Source organism: Oncorhynchus clarkii, chromosome 10, assembly GCF_045791955.1.
Source record: "Oncorhynchus clarkii lewisi isolate Uvic-CL-2024 chromosome 10, UVic_Ocla_1.0, whole genome shotgun sequence".
NCBI classification, from domain to species: domain Eukaryota; kingdom Metazoa; phylum Chordata; class Actinopteri; order Salmoniformes; family Salmonidae; genus Oncorhynchus; species Oncorhynchus clarkii.
Genome location: NC_092156.1, coordinates 60298166 through 60316384, shown reverse-complemented (window position 1 = coordinate 60316384; position 18219 = coordinate 60298166). Strand labels below are relative to the sequence as shown.

At 42.0% G+C, this 18219-nt stretch overlaps 2 protein-coding genes across 3 annotated transcripts in view; both read left to right on the top strand.

The window, feature by feature from the left end:
• The window catches only part of LOC139418868 (large neutral amino acids transporter small subunit 3-like), a 40388-nt gene extending 38731 nt beyond the window's left edge, over positions 1–1657 (top strand). For both annotated transcript variants that reach the window (XM_071168624.1, XM_071168623.1), the window contains exon 16: positions 187–1657. The gene's annotated coding sequence lies outside the window, so the exon portion shown is untranslated. The remainder of the gene's footprint in view (positions 1–186) is intronic.
• Positions 1658–9193: 7536 nt separating this feature from the next.
• Positions 9194–14549, top strand: LOC139418871 (GTPase IMAP family member 7-like). The gene is made up of 2 exons (XM_071168628.1): positions 9194–10095; positions 10914–14549. Exons 1-2 carry the CDS (start codon positions 10086–10088, stop codon positions 11753–11755), a joined length of 852 nt encoding a protein of 283 aa, XP_071024729.1. The 5' UTR covers positions 9194–10085; the 3' UTR covers positions 11756–14549.
• Positions 14550–18219: the final 3670 nt, after the last annotated feature.

Sequence of the window (18219 nt, the reverse complement as noted above, 5' to 3'; positions counted from 1 at the left end):
ACAACGACAGTAGAACCACCTCATTGGAGCAGGGCTTCATTTAGCAGGTACATTGTGGCTGCTAGGCTATTTATTTAGGGTACAGAACATCCCAAATGGCACCCTATTCCTTATATTGTGCACGACTTTTGACCATAGCCCTATGGGGGCTATGGTCAAAAGTAATGCACTATATACACTATATAGGATATGGGGTGCCATTTGGGATGGAGACATAGTGTGTATGTAGTAGCGCTTGAATCTAAAAGATAATACTGTCATGTAATAATTAATTGAATTATTCATAAATGAAATGTGTGTGCTTTATTGTAAGTGCCTGGGAAGCAAGTATTTTTTTTGTGCTAGCCTGGTCCCAGATCTGTTTGTGCTCTTGCCAACTCCATTGCTCATTGTCAAGCCAAACATGGCATGACAATAAGTGAAAAGAAGTTGACATGATAGCACGAACAGACTGGCACTCGGGTATGCGTAGTACCTATAGAAGCCTGAAATGCACTATGAGAATGTAAAGCCATAGTTTTGCTGCATATGCTTGTTGGATGTTCTCTGATCTTTTTAAGATTTGAGAGTTGCTTTGCAATTTATTTGATTTGCGCATCCCGAAAAATAACACTTGGTTCATCCACATCACAATTGCTCTCCAACTATGAGAGTAGGAGTGGTGATCTAGGATCTGTTTTGCCTTTTAGATCATAATGAATTAGATAACATGGACAGGGGGAGGGGACCTGATCCTAGATCAGTACTGCTACTCTGAGATGCTTTATGAATACAGCAACTTTCACATATTTCCACCGCTGTGTGTGAGAACATCCATTATTATCACTGATCTTATAACATTTGTAATAATAAGATCATATTATGCGGGCCAATGTGGTGAAGAGAATGTAAGAGGATCCAAAACAATGTATTATAAATAGGCTTTGAATAGAAAATGTCATATTTAAAGACATACTCCGGAACTTTGATGACAAAGAAGTATTTTTTTCAACCGCCCGCTTTGGGATGGATGTGTCAATGTGTGGTTCATACATGCACAATTACTGTCTTGCCTCAATTAGCCACAAAACCCAGAGTTTGAAAGCGACTGTTTTCTGGAAGCTGTGTGGCGCCATTTTCCATACTTTTTCACCCACGCGGGAAAGCCCCCTAGCAACGAGGTTCAGCCAATGAGCTTTTAGCCCCTCGCCATTTGAGTGACAGTTAGCAAGATGCACAAACAGCAGAGCGAGAGAGAGAGCGAGCAATGACGTGGTGCACATATCTGCACATATGTGACGTAGTACGCAATTTCCGGGGACCACTTTTGGCTCGTGAGCATTACTTTCAGAACTACTGGCTAAAAAGTATACACAAGTACCGGAGAATCTCTTTAAGTGATTTCACTGATGTTTTTGGGGTGCTTCTCTTTGTGAAGTAATAAATGAACAGATTTCAACTTGCGAGCCTGTATTTTATTGGTTTTGTATTGAACACGACCCAGGTTTTATTTTATTTTTATTTCACCTTTATTTAACCAGGTAGGCTAGTTGAGAACAAGTTCTCATTTACAACTGCGACCTAGCCAAGATAAAGCATAGCAGTGTGAACAGACAGCAACACAGAGTTACACATGGAGTAAACAATAAACAAGTCAATAACATAGTAGAAAAAAAGAGTCTATATACATTGTGTGCAAAAGGCATGAGGAGGTAGGCGAATAATTACAATTTCAGCAGATTAACTGGAGTGATAAATGATCAGATGGTCATGTGCAGGTAGAGATACTGCTGTGCAAAAGAGCAGAAACGTAAATAAATAAAAACCGTACAGGGATGAGGTAGGTAAATTGGGTGAGCTATTTACCGATGGACTATGTACAGCTGCAGCGATCGGTTAGCTGCTCAGATAGCAGATGTTTAAAGTTGGTGAGGGAGATAAAAGTCTCCAACTTCAGCTATTTTTGCAATTCGTTCCAGTCACAGGCAGCAGAGAACTGGAAGGAAAGGCGGCCAAATGAGGTGTTGGCTTTAGGGATGATCATTGAGATACACCTGCAGGAGCTCGTGCTACGGGTGGGTGTTGCCATCGTGACCAGTGAACTGAGATAAGACGGAGCTTTACCTAGCATGGACTTGTAGAAGACCTGGAGCCAGTGGGTCTGGCGACAAATATGTAGCGAGGACCAGCCGACTAGAGCATACAGGTCGCAGTGGTGGGTGGTATAAGGTGCTTTAGTAACCAAACAGATGGCACTGTGATAAACTGCATCCAGTTTGCTGAGTAGAGTATTGGAAGCCATTTTGTAGATGACATCGCCAAAGTCAAGGATCGGTAGGATAGTCAGTTTAACTAGGGTAAGTTTGGCGGCGTGAGTGAAGGAGACTTTGTTGCGGAATAGAAAGCCGAATCTAGATTTGATTTTGGATAGGAGATGTTTGATATGAGTCTGGAAGGAGAGTTTACAGTTTAGCCAGACACCTAGGTACTTATAGATGTCCACATAGTCTAGGTCGGAACCATCCAGGGTGGTGATGCTAGTCGGGTGTGCGGGTGCAGGCAGTGAACGGTTGAAAAGCATGCATTTGGTTTTACTAGCGTTTAAGAGCAGTTGGAGGCCACGGAAGGAGTGTTGTATGGCATTGAAGCTCGTTTGGAGGTTAGATAGCACAGTGTCCAAGGACGGGCCGGAAGTATACAGAATGGTGTCGTCTGCATAGAGGTGGATCAGGGAATCGCCCGCAGCAAGAGCATCATCATTGATATATACAGAGAAAAGAGTCGGCCCGAGAATTGAACCCTGTGGCACCCCCATAGAGACTGCCAGAGGACCGGACAGCATGCCCTCCGATTTGACACACTGAACTCTGTCTGCAAAGTAGTTGGTGAACTAGGCAAGGCAGTCATTAGAAAAACCGAGGCTACTGAGTCTGCCGATAAGAATACGGTGATTGACAGAGTCGAAAGCCTTGGCAAGGTCGATGAAGACGGCTGCACAGTCTTTTATCGATGGCGGTTATGATATCGTTTAGTACCTTGAGCGTGGCTGAGGTCCACCCGTGACCGGCTCGGAAACCAGATTGCACAGCGGAGAGGGTACGGTGGGATTCGAGATGGTCAGTGACCTGTTTGTTGACTTGGCTTTCGAAGACCTTAGATAGGCAGGGCAGGATGGATATAGGTCTGTAACAGTTTGGGTCCAGGGTGTCTCCCCCTTTGAAGAGGGGGATGACTGCGGCAGCTTTCCAATCCTTGGGGATCTGAGACGATATGAAAGAGAGGTTGAACAGGCTGGTAATAGGGGTTGCGACAATGGCGGCGGATAGTTTCAGAAATAGAGGGTCCAGATTGTCAAGCCCAGCTGATTTGTACGGGTCCAGGTTTTGCAGCTCTTTCAGAACATCTGCTATCTGGATTTGGGTAAAGGAGAAGCTGGGGAGGCTTGGGCGAGTAGCTGCGGGGGGGGGGGGGGGGCTGTCGGCAGAGGTTGGAGTAGCCAGGAGGAAGGCATGGCCAGCCGTTGAGAAATGCTTGTTGAAGTTTTCGATTATCATGGATTTATCGGTGGTGACCGTGTTACCTAGCCTCAGTGCAATGGGCAGCTGGGAGGAGGTGCTCTTGTTCTCCATGGACTTTACAGTGTCCCAGAACTTTTTGGAGTTAGAGCTACAGTATGCAAATTTCTGCTTGAAAAAGCTGGCCTTTGCTTTCCTGACTGACTGCGTGTATTGGTTCCTGACCTCCCTGAACAGTTGCATTTTGCGGGGACTATTCGATGCTATTGCAGTCCGCCACAGGATGTTTTTGTGCTGGTCGAGGGCAGTCAGGTCTGGAGTGAACCAGGGGCTATATCTGTTCTTAGTTCTGCATTTTTTGAATGGAGCATGCTTATCTAAGATGGTGAGGAAGTTACTTTTAAAGAATGACCAGGCATCCTCAACTGACGGAATGAGGTCAATATCCTTCCAGGATACCCGGGCCAGGCCGATTAGAAAGGCCTGCTCGCAGAAGTGTTTTAGGGAGCGTTTGACAGTGATTAGGGGTGGTCGTTTGACTGCAGACCTGTAGCGCATACAGGCCATGAGGCAGTGATCGCTGAGATCCTGATTGAAGACATCGAAGGTGTATTTGGAGGGCCAGTTGGTCAGGATAACGTCTATGAGGGTGCCCTTGTTTACAGATTTAGGGTTGTACCTGGTGGGTTCCTTGATGATTTGTGTGAGATTGAGGGCATCTAGCTTAGATTGTAGGACTGCCGGGGTGTTAAGCATATCCCAGTTTAGGTCACCTAGCAGAACAAACTCTGAAGCTAGATGGGGGGCGATCAATTCACAAATGATGTCCAGGGCACAGCTGGGAGCTGAGGGGTGTCGGTAGCAGGCGGCAACAGTGAGAGACTTATTTCTGGAGAGATTAATTTTTAAAATTAGAAGTTCGAACTGTTTTGGTATGGACCTGGAAAGTATGACATTACTTTGCAGGCTATCTCTGCAGTAGGCTGCATTTCCTCCCCCTTTGGCAGTCCTATCTTGATGGAAAATGTTATAGTTGGGTATGGAAATCTCTGAATTTTTGGTGGCCTTCCTAAGCCAGGATTCAGACACAGCAAGGACATCGGGGTTGGCAGAGTGTGCTAAAGCAGTGAGTAAAACAAACTTAGGGAGGAGGCTTCTGATGTTGACATGCATGAAACCAAGTCTTTTTCGATCACAGAAGTCAACAAATGAGGGCCTGGGTTTACCTCCACATCACCCGCGGAACAAAAGAGGAGTAGGATGAGGGTGCGGCTAAAGGCTATCAAAACTGGTCGCCTAGAGCATTGGGGACAAAGAATAAAAGGAGCAGATTTCTGGCCGTGGTAGAATAAATTCATGGCATAATGCGCAGACAGGGGTATGGTGGGGTGTGGGTACAGTGGAGGTAAGCCCAGGCACTGGGTGATGATAAGAGAGGTTGTATCTCTGGACATGCTGGTTGTAATGGGTGAGTGGGAGGTGGGACACGTGTGGGAGGTGGGACAAAGGAGTATCAGAGGTATGAAGAGTGGAACTAGGGGCCCCATTTTAAACTAAAACAATGACGACTAACCTGAACAACAGTATACAAGGCATATTGACATTTGAGAGAGACATACAGCGAGGCATAAAGTAATCGCAGGTGTGGATTGGGAGAGCTAGCTAAAACAACAGGTGAGACAACAACAGCTAATCAGCTAACACAACAACAGCAGGTAGAATGGCGATGACTAGGCAGAGAGGGTTGGATTAACTACATACAGAGCCTGAGTTCGCGGCTGGGGCCGACAGATAAAAAATAAATAAACAGATTGGAGTACCGTGAATAATGGACAGTCCAGCAGGCATCAGCTATGTAGCCAAGTGATCATAGTGTCCAGGGGGCAACAGTTGATGGAACAGGGAAGCCGCCACTACGCTAGCGACACAGCGTTTAAAGTTAGTAGCCCTGGGCTAGTAGGAGCGTCAACTCCGACGGAGGCCGGATGAAGGCACAGCGGATGGAGTATTCGTCGGCAGACCAGTCGTGGTGGTGCGGCGGGGCGCCGTGTCGAGAGAGAATCCAAGCCAGTTGGCAAAAGAGGTATTGTGGAATTTAGTTTGCTAGCCGGGAGATGTGCCTGGCTCACGGCTAACTGGTGCTAGCTTCGTGGCGGTGGCGTTAGCCAATATATCCAATCAGTAGCAGCGGTGATCCGGAGCCAAGGTCCAGAGTTTATAGCAAGGATCCGGTGGAGTATTGGGCTCTAGCCGTGTATGAGTGGGGTTCGGGTGAACAGCTGAGGAGGCCGGGAGGTGGGCCTCAGGGATAGCTTCGGTACTGGGTACCACAGTTTGTGCAAGCTAGCTGTGAGCTAGCTAGCTGCAAGCTGTGAGTTAGCTAGCTGCAAGCTGTGAGCTAGCTAGCTGCAAGCTGTGAGGATCAGAAGTAGTGGTCCAGGGATTACGGCAGGAATCCGGCGTTGTTGTGGAGAGACAGTCCAATACTGGTAGACTAGCGAGTATTATCCAGGCTAGAAACAGGGCTGGTATCTGTGCAGAAGGTATAAGCTGCTAGCAGTGGCGTCTGACGGTTTTGTGAAAACATTTCTTGCATTAGACTGTATAGTGAATGTGCCCACTCTGGTTTTGGCACGTGCACTCTAGCCAACAGTTAGATACAGATACAGTGCTGGTTTAGCATACATTATGAGATTATTATGGACAAAAATAACAGGATTATTTTTATTTGTCAAACCAGGATCAAGCTCATCACTGTGCACTTTCCCCACCATGTAGAGTTCATCATCATTTATTTCATCCGTAGCCTAATAAACTGCATGTTTTCCCGAGTCATAGTGGGAGGACCACACAACATATCACCTGAATCCAAGTTTACTTCGATATGATGGTTATTATATCAATATCTGCACATACTGCACTGTATTTATTGTCACGTGCACAAGTACAGTGAAATGATTACTTTCTAGCACAATGAACTACAGTTAAATTAACGCTGTCTCAGAGGCTGGCTACTGAAAAGTGTTAAACTCCCCAACACCTAGCACAAGTATGTGTAGAGTTAACAATTTTGTTTAAAAGTTCAGAATATGTCTCTTGTGAAAATTGAGATGGGGTACATATATTATGTATTTCAATTTCTTACACATTTTTAATAATACTTGTGAGTTGTAGACGCGTATAAACCAAAGGTTTAATTTGGGTTATAATAATGAATTACAAATGAAAAAGAATCGAATCCACAATTACATAATATGCAATGAACTACTGACTTTTTCATTTGTAAATCATTATTATGACCCAAATGAAACCTTTGGTTAACTGTTTTGAACTCCACGCCCAGATAGGACACACAGAAATGAATTTACATAGACATTAATCAATCTGACACATTTTCTTTATTGGGACATTGCGTCAGTGAGATTCTATGATACCTATGATATTCTGCTCTCTATCCATGGAATTCGTCCACTATCCCAACAGGATGTTTTTTACTCATACAAAGCTATTCAAACATACCTTATTTAAAGGAAACAAGAACTCATTAAGATCAGTGGGCTAGGGCAACACACGTGAACAAGATAGCAGAGAGGATTTTGTTGACGCTGAGAACAGAGTGTATATATATATATATATTTTATAACATTCTTAGAATGTTCTTTGAACATTACTAATGGTTTTTTATTTTTTTTAATGGAAATATTCTTAATGTTCTGAGAACACGACTTTAAAAAGAACCACGGGGAAACCTGTAGAAAACGTTAATGCTGAAGTACTGAAATTCCCACAGAAGGACGTTGTTTTCATAACGTGCTCTGAACAATTTGAGAACATTACTTTAAGTAGAACCACGAGGAAACCTGTAGGGAATGTCATGGGAAGGTTGGATGCATAATAACCACAGGGAAACCACGCTCTCACCAAGCTCTAAGAAACATATGGATCTCAGAACATTATGTGCTAGCTGGGATGTTATCTAATTAACTCACTCATTGTCATATTCAACACATCTAATGGATTATCCAGTTCTACAAATTGTTCATGTTTCTTAAAATCAGAGACAAAGACAGTTCAAAAAAAAATGAACGAACCTGAAAAAAGTAAATATCCTTTCGTCTGGAAGGTGGTAGAAGGCGATGTCAGGTTGACAAGCTGAAGACAACACACCCTCACTCCCTAACTCACTCAGTCACTCACCCTCACCCACACACCTGTGTCCCTCCCGTCTGTAAACTGATGCTGCCCTTGAGAGACATATAACTGACAGGCAGTTAAAGTTTGTTTTGATTTAAGAAAATATGCTGTGCCATGTGGAATATGTTAGTAAAAAATATATTTAATCCATTTTGAATTCAGGCTGTAACACGACCAAATGTGAAATAAATCAAAGGGTGTGAATACTTTCTAAAGGCACTGTATCATACTTTATATGTTTATACTTTATAAGCATACATTTTCATTATGTAGTTCTCAAAATATGTAGTACCCAAACCAGTTAAGTTATTATCAATTAGGAGCAGCCGGATTAAGTAATAGTGAAATGTATTTTAACAAATGAGAAGAGAAAGTAAGATGAGCATTTCATTTTGAAAATAAGTTTATGCATTGCAATGCGAAACAACATGTATTTCTAGATAAAACAATGATTAAGTTAGGTGAAAAGTTACTTTATGATTGTGTTGTACATTGGCTGCGTCTACACAGGCAGCCCAATTAAGATATTTTGTTCATTAATTGGTCGTTTGACCAATCATATCATCTCTGAAAAAGATCTGATGTGAGAATATTTGGTGTGATTGGTCAAAAGACCAATAGTGGAATAAAATGTCAGAATTGGCCTGCCTTTGTAAAAGCAGCCTTAATCAATAAAAAAAATGTGCTTAGAGTTTGAAACTGCCATTTTGATTATCTGTTTTGAGATTTGTATTAAGCATTGTGAAAATATACCACATATGCTACTTGTGAAAATTGCACCAAAGCGATTCACAAAACAAAGATCAAGCAGTAAATGGTCTTATGGTTTGTAGCTGAAGTTCCCAGTCCATCCACATAGAGGCACTACTCTCTTTAGGCAGAAGTTGTCACTTACACAGATCAGCTTACCCAGCCCCAACCCCAGAAATGAATGTAAACCAGCTCCATTTTGTTGAAAGAACAGGAACGAGGACAAGGCAACTTAGTTCTTGAATATACATTGAATTTCCTAAAGAATATCAAAAGTCCAGTTGGATTCAGAAATAGTTCTGGTAGGCTTGTACTGGACTTCATATGTGTTTTCGTAGTCTATTCCAACACTCTAAATGTAAGACTCACTGTTTGCCAGCCTACATACATTGATTTTCTAACTTTACATTTTTTAAATACATTTTTATGTTGTGAGTAGCAGAACTGGATTTAGATCAAATCAATATATTTATAACGAATGTAAGTTTAAAATGATACGTTCTTGTTTCCTGTGCACTGTTGAAATTGGGGAACCATTTTTTTGTATCGTGTGATTTCTCGTATATCAGTTTGCACGTGTTTTGGGTAGCCACCTTCCTTAACTGTGCACTTGGGGAGGAAGTGTCTGGTGGTGCGAGATAGCCACACGTTTTATTTTAAACATCTGTGTTAACCCCCAGTAGGATTTCTTAACATCATTTAAAACATTTATTTTATTCCCACATCCAGCTTCACTATGTTTCATGAGTATAAAGATGATTTTAGTGTTTTTTTATTTGATTTATTTTACAAGTAATTACAATTTAGCAAATTAACACTGGAGTGATAGATGTGCAGATGATGATGTGAAAGTAAAAATACTGTTGTGCAAAAGAGCAAAAAAAAGTAAATAAAAACAATATGATGGGGTAGGTAGTTGGATGGACTATTTACAGAAGGGCTGTGTACAGCTGCAGCGATCGGTAAGCTGCTCAGATAGCTGATGCTTAAAGTTAGTGAGGGAGATATGTATCCAACTTCAGCGATTGGTAGGTGTCTGTTGCGTTGGCCTGAAGTATAATTTTTATTATGATTGTATTAGTCAATATATTTACCATATATGGTGCCGCTTGTTGGGTTTAAATAATTACAAACATGTTTTGTGAATAAATAGAAAAGATATCTGTACCTAAGACAAAACTCAAACGTCATTATTTCCCCAATGCACCATTCACGCGCAGCGCAGTATTCTCTCGACAAGGACAGCAAAGCCCTTGAGAAGCTCAAAATCTAAAGATTTTGGAACCAACTTCAACAATTCAAGGTAATGCAGCAGTAAGTGGACGAGGGTGTGTCTTCTAAGTTATTGAACCACAAACTCATCATGTGACTTACAGTCAAAGAGACACCCTTACAAACAAATAAAATAGTTTTTAAACTGCAGTCATTTGAGGGCTGAGGGGATTGGGTGTGTCTTTTAAGTGTTTGGACCGCCACCGTTGTGGAAACATCTTTCGAAAATGAGCAGTTGCCAAGAGCATACCGTTACTGTGGGTGTGTCTATGGGGCGGACCGCATGAGTGATACTATGAAAGCAGTTGTTCTGTTATCTGGACCGATCCATTCTCTCTCACAGGACCTGACGGATCGACTCGACAAGACCCAAATATGGCTGGTGGTGAGTAACCTACCTACATGGTAATACGACATATGGAAACTCATTTCTAGTATTTGTTTTTCGTGTTTTTCAAAAATCTACTACGTATGAAATGCTGTCATTGCTTTGCTTTTTAATAACAATATTTTTGATTCAACCATAGCTGTAATATCCCATGGAACTCTTTATGCCTTGGAAGAAGTGAGGGAGTAGCTCTTTATAAACTGATTGCTTTATTAATACATTTGACCATAGTGTAACAGACATGCAGTAGCAGCCAGTGTTGCCAACTATTTTTCAGTGAGGATCTCTGTTAGGGTCTTGATTTGTCGCTACTGTAGATTACGCTTTGTCGATGCCACGACACAGATACGGTCCACGATGTAGCGTTTTCGCCTCCTCTCCCGCCACACCCCTCCCCGTGTGCTTCTCTGCCTGTGTGTGCACTGTTGCTATGAATTCTGTTGTACATACAGCTTCTCCCACTCGTTTGAAGCAGAATTGATATCTGCGGCCGGGCCCGGGGGAGACAAACAGCACCACTAACTCATATTCAGTACTGCACCACCTGTTGGTGCATATGTCTAATGACGTGTTAATACCGCACACCACAATAACGCAAGAGTCAGTTTTGATAGATTAATTGTTTGTGATATTTTACATTTCATTGTAGAATGCACAGGATTATTGTCATTTCGTGTTGCAGTTGCATTTACACAGTTCAATTGATAGAAAGTAATTGCTAACTTGTGCACAGTTTAGGTTCTACAGATCAAACATGTTTGACTCTGATGTCAAGAAGAAAAGTAACAACAATGTCTCTCTCTGTCATCCAACAGTGCAGAAAAAACACAATGAGGCACTGAGGATTGTTCTGGTTGGGAAGACTGGAGTTGGGAAGAGTGCAACAGCAAACACCATCATGGGGAAAAAAGTGTTTGAGTCTAAACTTTCCCCTGTTTCTCTGACAAAAGAGTGTGACAAGGCAAGAGGGGAGGTGGATGGGAGAGAAGTGGCTATTGTTGACACTCCAGGCTTGTTTGACACTAACTTGTCACAAGAGGAGACCCTGAAGAAGATTGCTAAGTGCATCTCCTTCTCTGCTCCTGGGCCCCATGTGTTCCTTGTAGTGATTGCGTTGGTTAGATTCACACAGGAAGAGAAAGACGCATTGGAGATGATTCAGAAATTATTTGGAAAAGATGCAGCAAGATACATCATGGTCCTCTTCACAAATGCAGACCAGCTTGATGAAGAACAAACAATTGAAGACTTTTTGCGTGCCTCTTCAGATCTTCAGGATGTCATTGCCAAATGCGGTGGGCGGTATCATGACTTCAACAACAGAGATAAGAAGAACCGCTCCCAGGTCACTGAGCTGCTTGAGAAGATAAACAAGATGGTCACGATGAATGGAGGAAGCTACTACACCACTGAGATGTTCCAAAAGGCTGAGAGGGCGATTGAAGAGGAGACAAAGAGGATCTTGAGAGAGAAGGAGGAGGAGACACTCAGAGCGGAGGAGGAACTAAAAGCAAAATATGAAGGAGAGTTCCTAAAGGAACAACAAGCCATCCTACGTGCAGTCACCTTGGCATCAGCCAGAGGTTCAGCTGAAAGAGAAAACAACTTCACAAAAAATCCTCTGCTCTATTTGAGCTCTTTGTGTAGTATCCTCTGAGGTGGTGTCATCAGAAAAAAAACAAATAACTGCGGGATGGCATTAGGCATGTGACAATAGAACAAGGCATGAAGTACTGAAGACTGGGGGAAAAAGCACCACAATACTATACTGCAAAATCACATGACTTTTCATTAATGATAAAGTGGCATGGAAAATAATATTAGGATAGGACTTGATTTGCCCTTGATGACAAGTGAACTCATACAATTTGCTTACAATCATACCATTGAGTGACCTGCTTTAAATGCTGAAGCTAACGGAATCTGCTAACCCAACTTAAAATATCTGAAGTATATCATTGTTTTCCATCATCCTTTGTAACAGGAAACACACAGACGACTGTAATGGCAGAGAGAAAGAACCTGAATAATCATGAGTGTAATGATACATGCATACTTTGAGGTGTATTTTATATATTGATCTTGAGATTGGGACTTACTCCTGCATCTAGCATATTTGAATGTGACTGCATGTACCTAGAATTCGGTATTAAAGCTATTGCTTCAACTGCACCTCGGACTCAAGTCTTAAACACGTTTGTGTTTATAGAATAATTGTACTACTGCGTTCACCTATACAATCCCTATTAGATCAGGGATTACTACAAGGAAGGAATGCATTTTATTGTTTAGAAGGAAGAACCCAGGTCTGGAGTACTGGAGTATCACTTTAAGATCAGAAAATTAGGCAAAAGGGGGTGTGTCATTAGGCCATCACCAGACCGGTAATGCAGGCCTTTTTGGCAGAGATCAAATATGGTTTTGATTAGAGCAGGGATGGGCAACTTCAGTCCTCGCTGGCCAGAATGGTGTCACACTTTTCCCCATCCCTAGCAAACACAGCTGACTCAACTAATTGCATTCTAAACTGAAGATAATGTTTAGTTAATTATTGGAGTCAGGTGTGTTAGCTGGCTTGAAAATGTCATACTTCTCATGCCCCAGAGTACTGGAGTTGCCCATCCCTGGACTAGAGGGAGTACAGCAACAACCATAAGTGATTTTTTTGTAGCAGGTGAGGAGAATTTATGCAGAAGTTTAGGATAATTAATGGGACAGGTTAGGAGACTTTAGGTTAAGGATAGGAAAGGGGTTAGGGTTAGCTAAAATGCTCTCCTAACCTGCTATGAAACGTCCCTTCTGGTCGTAGCTGTACTGTTTCTAGTCATAACCATCAAAGATTGGCATCCTAGAGAGAGGAATGCACAGATCCTATATATATATATATATATATACAGTGGGGCAAAAAAGTATTTAGTCAGCCACCAATTGTGCAAGTTCTCCCACTTAAAAAGATGAGAGAGGCCTGTAATTTTCATCATAGGTACACTTCAACTATGACAGACAAAATGAGAAAAGAAATCCAGAAAATCACATTGTAGGATTTTTTATGAATTTATCTGCAAATTATGGTGGAAAATAAGTATTTGGTCACCTACAAACAAGTAAGATTTCTGGCTCTCACAGACCTGTAACTTGTTCTTTAAGAGGCTCCTCTGTCCTCCACTCATTACCTGTATTAATGGCACCTGTTTGAACTTGTTATCAGTATAAAAGACACCTGTCCACAACCTCAAACAGTCACATTCCAAACTCCACTATGGCCAAGACCAAAGAGCTGTCAAAGGACACCAGAAACAAAATTGTAGACCTGCACCAGGCTGGGAAGACTGAATCTGCAATAGCTAAGCAGCTTGGTTTGAAGAAATCAACTGTGGGAGCAATTATTAGGAAATGGAAGACATACAAGACCACTGATAATCTCCCTCGATCTGTAACTAAGTAAACTTATATTCTGTTTTATTATATCTGATTAACAATATGAGTTCATAAGAAGGGATTGTGTGACACGGACAAGGAGTAATTAAAGTTAATGAACACCATTCCAACTAGAAAGAAAGGAATGGTTTGTAGATTAAGTAAACAGATAAGGTAGTTAACCTGTGGTTGAACCGACAAAACTGAGCTCTGGGGTGTTTTAGATAACCTAGGAATGCACTCACTGCCTTTTCTGTTAATTAGAACTGTCAGCTAAGTGGTTATCGATAATGGTGAGTCAAAAGTTAATTCAGTTGTGTTGTGTGTCCTGTGTATGTGCTAGGGGGGGTCAGAATGAACCTTTAAAGTTCCCTTTGACCCGGTCTGGAGGAGGAGGTTCATTTTAGGAGCAATGAAATGACGTCATGTTATTGTATATAAACTGTTGCTCGTGGTAACGTGGCAGCGCGCTCCGAGAATAAATTCCGTTACCTATTATTGATAAGACTGGTCTCCGTCTATTTTATGCAAACAAGAAACTTACAAATTCTCATAAAATAGGTTAAGGGAATTCAATTAATGAAAACACATTGGTATAATTAAATTACAGTAACAGTAAAGTACATGTTGGATGAAAAATGTCACCACAGGCCTGATGGAAACAACAAATGTGTTGATAAACTTTCCAAATATCGACAAAACAATATGCACTAGATAGACAAGGTGGGATCTTTTTGTGTCTGCAAAATTTCTTATGCGGGAAACGGCAGTGAATGTTTATGCGCAAATATTAATATAATAACCGTGATATCGAAATAAACTCGGAGTCACGCAATGATATGTTGTCTGGTCCTCCAACTACGACTTGGGAAAGCATGCAGTGTATTAGGCTACAATTTAAATAAATGATGAACTTCACAGGGTGGGGAAAGTGCATTGTGATGAGCTTGATTCTCCTTTCCAATAAATATACAGGGTCTTATTCTGGTAATGTGATGATGAATGTTTGACAAATAAAAATAATTGAGCTCTTATCAATAATGATGTCATCATGTAGGCTATACCTGCACTGTATGATGTGGGCTAGAGTGCACGCGCCACGATCAGAGTGGACACATTCGCTACATAACATAACACTTGTTTTGTCAGAACCATCAGTAAAGTTGAAAATGCAATGGAAACCAGTTTTACTTGTACAGAACAAAAATATGAACACAACATGTAAAGTGTTGGTCCCATGTTTCATGAGCTGAAATAAAAGATCCCAGAAATGTTCCATACTCCCAAAAAGCTTATTTCTCTAAAATGTTGGTTTCATCCCTGTTAGGGAGCATTTGTCCTTTGCCAAGATAATCCATCCACCTGACAGGGGTGGCATATCAAGAAGTTGATTATCCAGCATGATTATTACACAGGTGCACCTTATGCTTGGGAAAATAAAAGGCCATTCTAAAATGTGCGGTTTTGTCACACAACGCCATCGATGTTTCAAGTTTTGTGTAATTTAATTGCTGACTGCAGGCATTTCCAGAGTCAGCCATCCCTGATGTTAGATACAGTGGGACTTTTTGTAAAAGAGCTTTATAAATGAAAACCTAGCAATTGATCAACTTATGTGACATCAAAGAGGGCCAACCAACTTTCCGGTAGAGAATGCAATGATGAATACTAAAACTGTCATCTGAAATAAAGCACAGTGCGCTATGATAAACTGCCTTTAACGGCTTTAATGAAGTTGCAACTGTGTTCATATAGATGATGTCGCCTGAACATGGATGGTGAGTAACCTGCATTAAGACAGAAATGGGAACTTAATTTTTAGAACTGTAAGATAAGGGTGTAACATAAGGCTACAACGACAGGGCAAAGTAAAGTGTCTTTTAGTTAATAAGAAGTCACGTGGTGGCAAGGACACAAGGAGTCTTGCAGTAGAAACTGACCTAAGATCAGTTGTGTTCCCTCCCCAAATGGTTTGTAGGTAGGTAGGTATTGGTGTTGCGTAAACTGAGCCTAGATCTGTGTCTAAGGGCAACTTTAGTCTTCCTGGAGTGGGACGCAAACTGCAGATACCCTTTTCTTTGCAATCATGTGACTAACACGGCGTTAGCCTTTCAGTCAGCCACGTGGGCCGAACCAATGATGAGATGGTACGTGAGTATCTGCTTCTATAAACCAATGAGGAGATGGGAGAGGCAGGACTTAACACACATTTTCTATTAAATCACGTGACTTACACTCAGAGAGGTGGGATAAGGCATTGGTCATAAACAGTAACAATGGGGGATTTTACTTAACTGTTTACTATCTTCAGAGATGCTCTTTACCACACATCTTCTATGAAATTACGTGACTTACACTAAGAGAGGTGGGATAAGGCGTTGGTCATAAACAGTAACACTGGGGGGGTTTATTTAACTGCTACTACTACTACTGTTTACTTTAATATTTGATTCAGGCTTTGCTATCTCCACCTCTGCCCATAAACCCTCCTGAAGGCTAATGCCTCGCTGTGTATTCTGGCCCGTCACCTTCCAAATCTTATTCTGTCAATTTATTGAATAAACTGCCAAATTCCATACATGAATTGACCCTAGCAATTACTTTAGTCTTGTTGTGTAACGTAATAGTGTCCTCTAATACATGGCAATAACTACCAAGGATGTAACAAATACATTATCATTAGCAGTAAGAGCTACAACAATTCAAATTGGGCTCTGAAGAGTAGATTCACGTCCCTGAAAAAATTTGACCTTCAGTAGTACATATGGGGGCATAACAATTTTTATTTTTCCAAAGTACCTTTGCTGCAGCGAGGGACATTGTTAATGTAACAAAGTCTCTCACAGGGTGACTCTAAGCGCAAAGGTTATTAGCAAGCATCTAATATACACTGCTCAAAAAAATAAAGGGAACACTAAAATAACACATCCTAGATCTGAATGAATGAAATATTCTTATTAAATACTTTTTTCTTTACATAGTTGAATGTGCTGACAACAAAATCACACAAAAATTATCAATGGAAATCAAATTTATCAACCCATGGAGGCCTGGATTTGGAGTCACACTCAAAATTAAAGTGGAAAACCACATTACAGGCTGATCCAACTTTGATGTAATGTCCTTAAAACAAGTCAAAATGAGGCTCAGTAGTGTGTGTGGCCTCCACGTGCCTGTATGACCTCCCTACAACGCCTGGGCATGCTCCTGATGAGGTGGCGGATGGTCTCCTGAGGGATCTCCTCCCAGACCTGGACTGAAGCACCCGCCAACTCCTGGACAGTCTGTGGTGCAACGTGGCGTTGGTGGATTGAGCGAGACATGATGTCCCAGATGTGCTCAATTGGGGAACGGGCGGGCCAGTCCATAGCATCAATGCCTTCCTCTTGCAGGAACTGCTGACACACTCCAGCCACATGAGGTCTAGCATTGTCTTGCATTAGGAGGAACCCAGGGCCAACCACACCAGCATATGGTCTCACAAGGGGTCTGAGGATCTCATCTTGATACCTGATGGCAGTCAGGCTACCTCTGGCGAGCACATGGAGGGCTGTGCGGCCCCCCAAAGAAATGCCACCCCACACCATGACTGACCCACCGCCAAACCGGTCACGCTGGAGGATGTTGCAGGCAGCAGAACGTTCTCCACGGCGTCTCCAGACTGTCACATGTGCTCAGTGTGAACCTGCTTTCATCTGTGAAGAGCACAGGGCGCCAGTGGCGAGTTTGCCAATCTTGGTGTTCTCTGGCAAATGCCAAACGTCCTGCACGGTGTTGGACTGTAAGCACACCCCCACCTGTGGACGTCGGGCTCTGGCAGTGCTCCTCCTAGCTGAATTTGTAACTAACTACTCGCTAGCCTCTTTTACCAATAAAAGTCGCAGGTGGGGTACGAAAACTCACTAAATATAGCGCCTAAATTGGCAACACTGGTCGCAGCTACATTCAACGGTTGTGTTCGAGAGCATCAAACGCATGGTGTATCATGGGCCAATTGTGACTGAATGATCTACTAATAATAATAATTTGTCGTTATTTATGATTCAAGCAAGGTGATCTTTCAGTCGGCAGTCGCCTGCATTTTCAAACCAGCTCAACGTGTGTGTTGGCTGCGTCCCAATACTCTAAAAATGATACCAACATGTACTCTATTCTGTACTGCGCCATCTGGTGGTGTGTGTAATGACGTGTTAATACCAGCTACCACAATAGCTTATTTACTGTAGCATAGTCAGTTTTGATAGATTAATTGTTTATGTGATTTTATATTTCATTGCAGAATGCACAGCGTCATTGTAGTTCTGTTGATGTCTTTGTCTCTTTGAGCAAAAATGAGTTTACAATTTCATGTTGTAGCTGCATTCACATGGTTCAATTGATAGACAGCCATTGCTAATTTGCTCACAGTTTAGATTCTACAGACCAAACATGTTTGATTCTGATTTCAAGACTAAAAGTAACATGTCTGTCATCCAACAGGGCAGAAAAAGCAAAAGGTAATGCTGAGGATTGTTCTGTTTGGGAAGACTGGTGTTGGGAAGAATGCAACAGCAAACACTATCCTGGAAAAAAAAGATTCTCACCCCTGCTTCTCTGACAATAGAGTGTGACAAGGCTAGAGGGTGGATGGGAGAGATAGTTAGCTAAAGGACAAAACGACTTCACAACGACTTGTTGGCGCTGTTTCAGCTCATGCAGTATCCT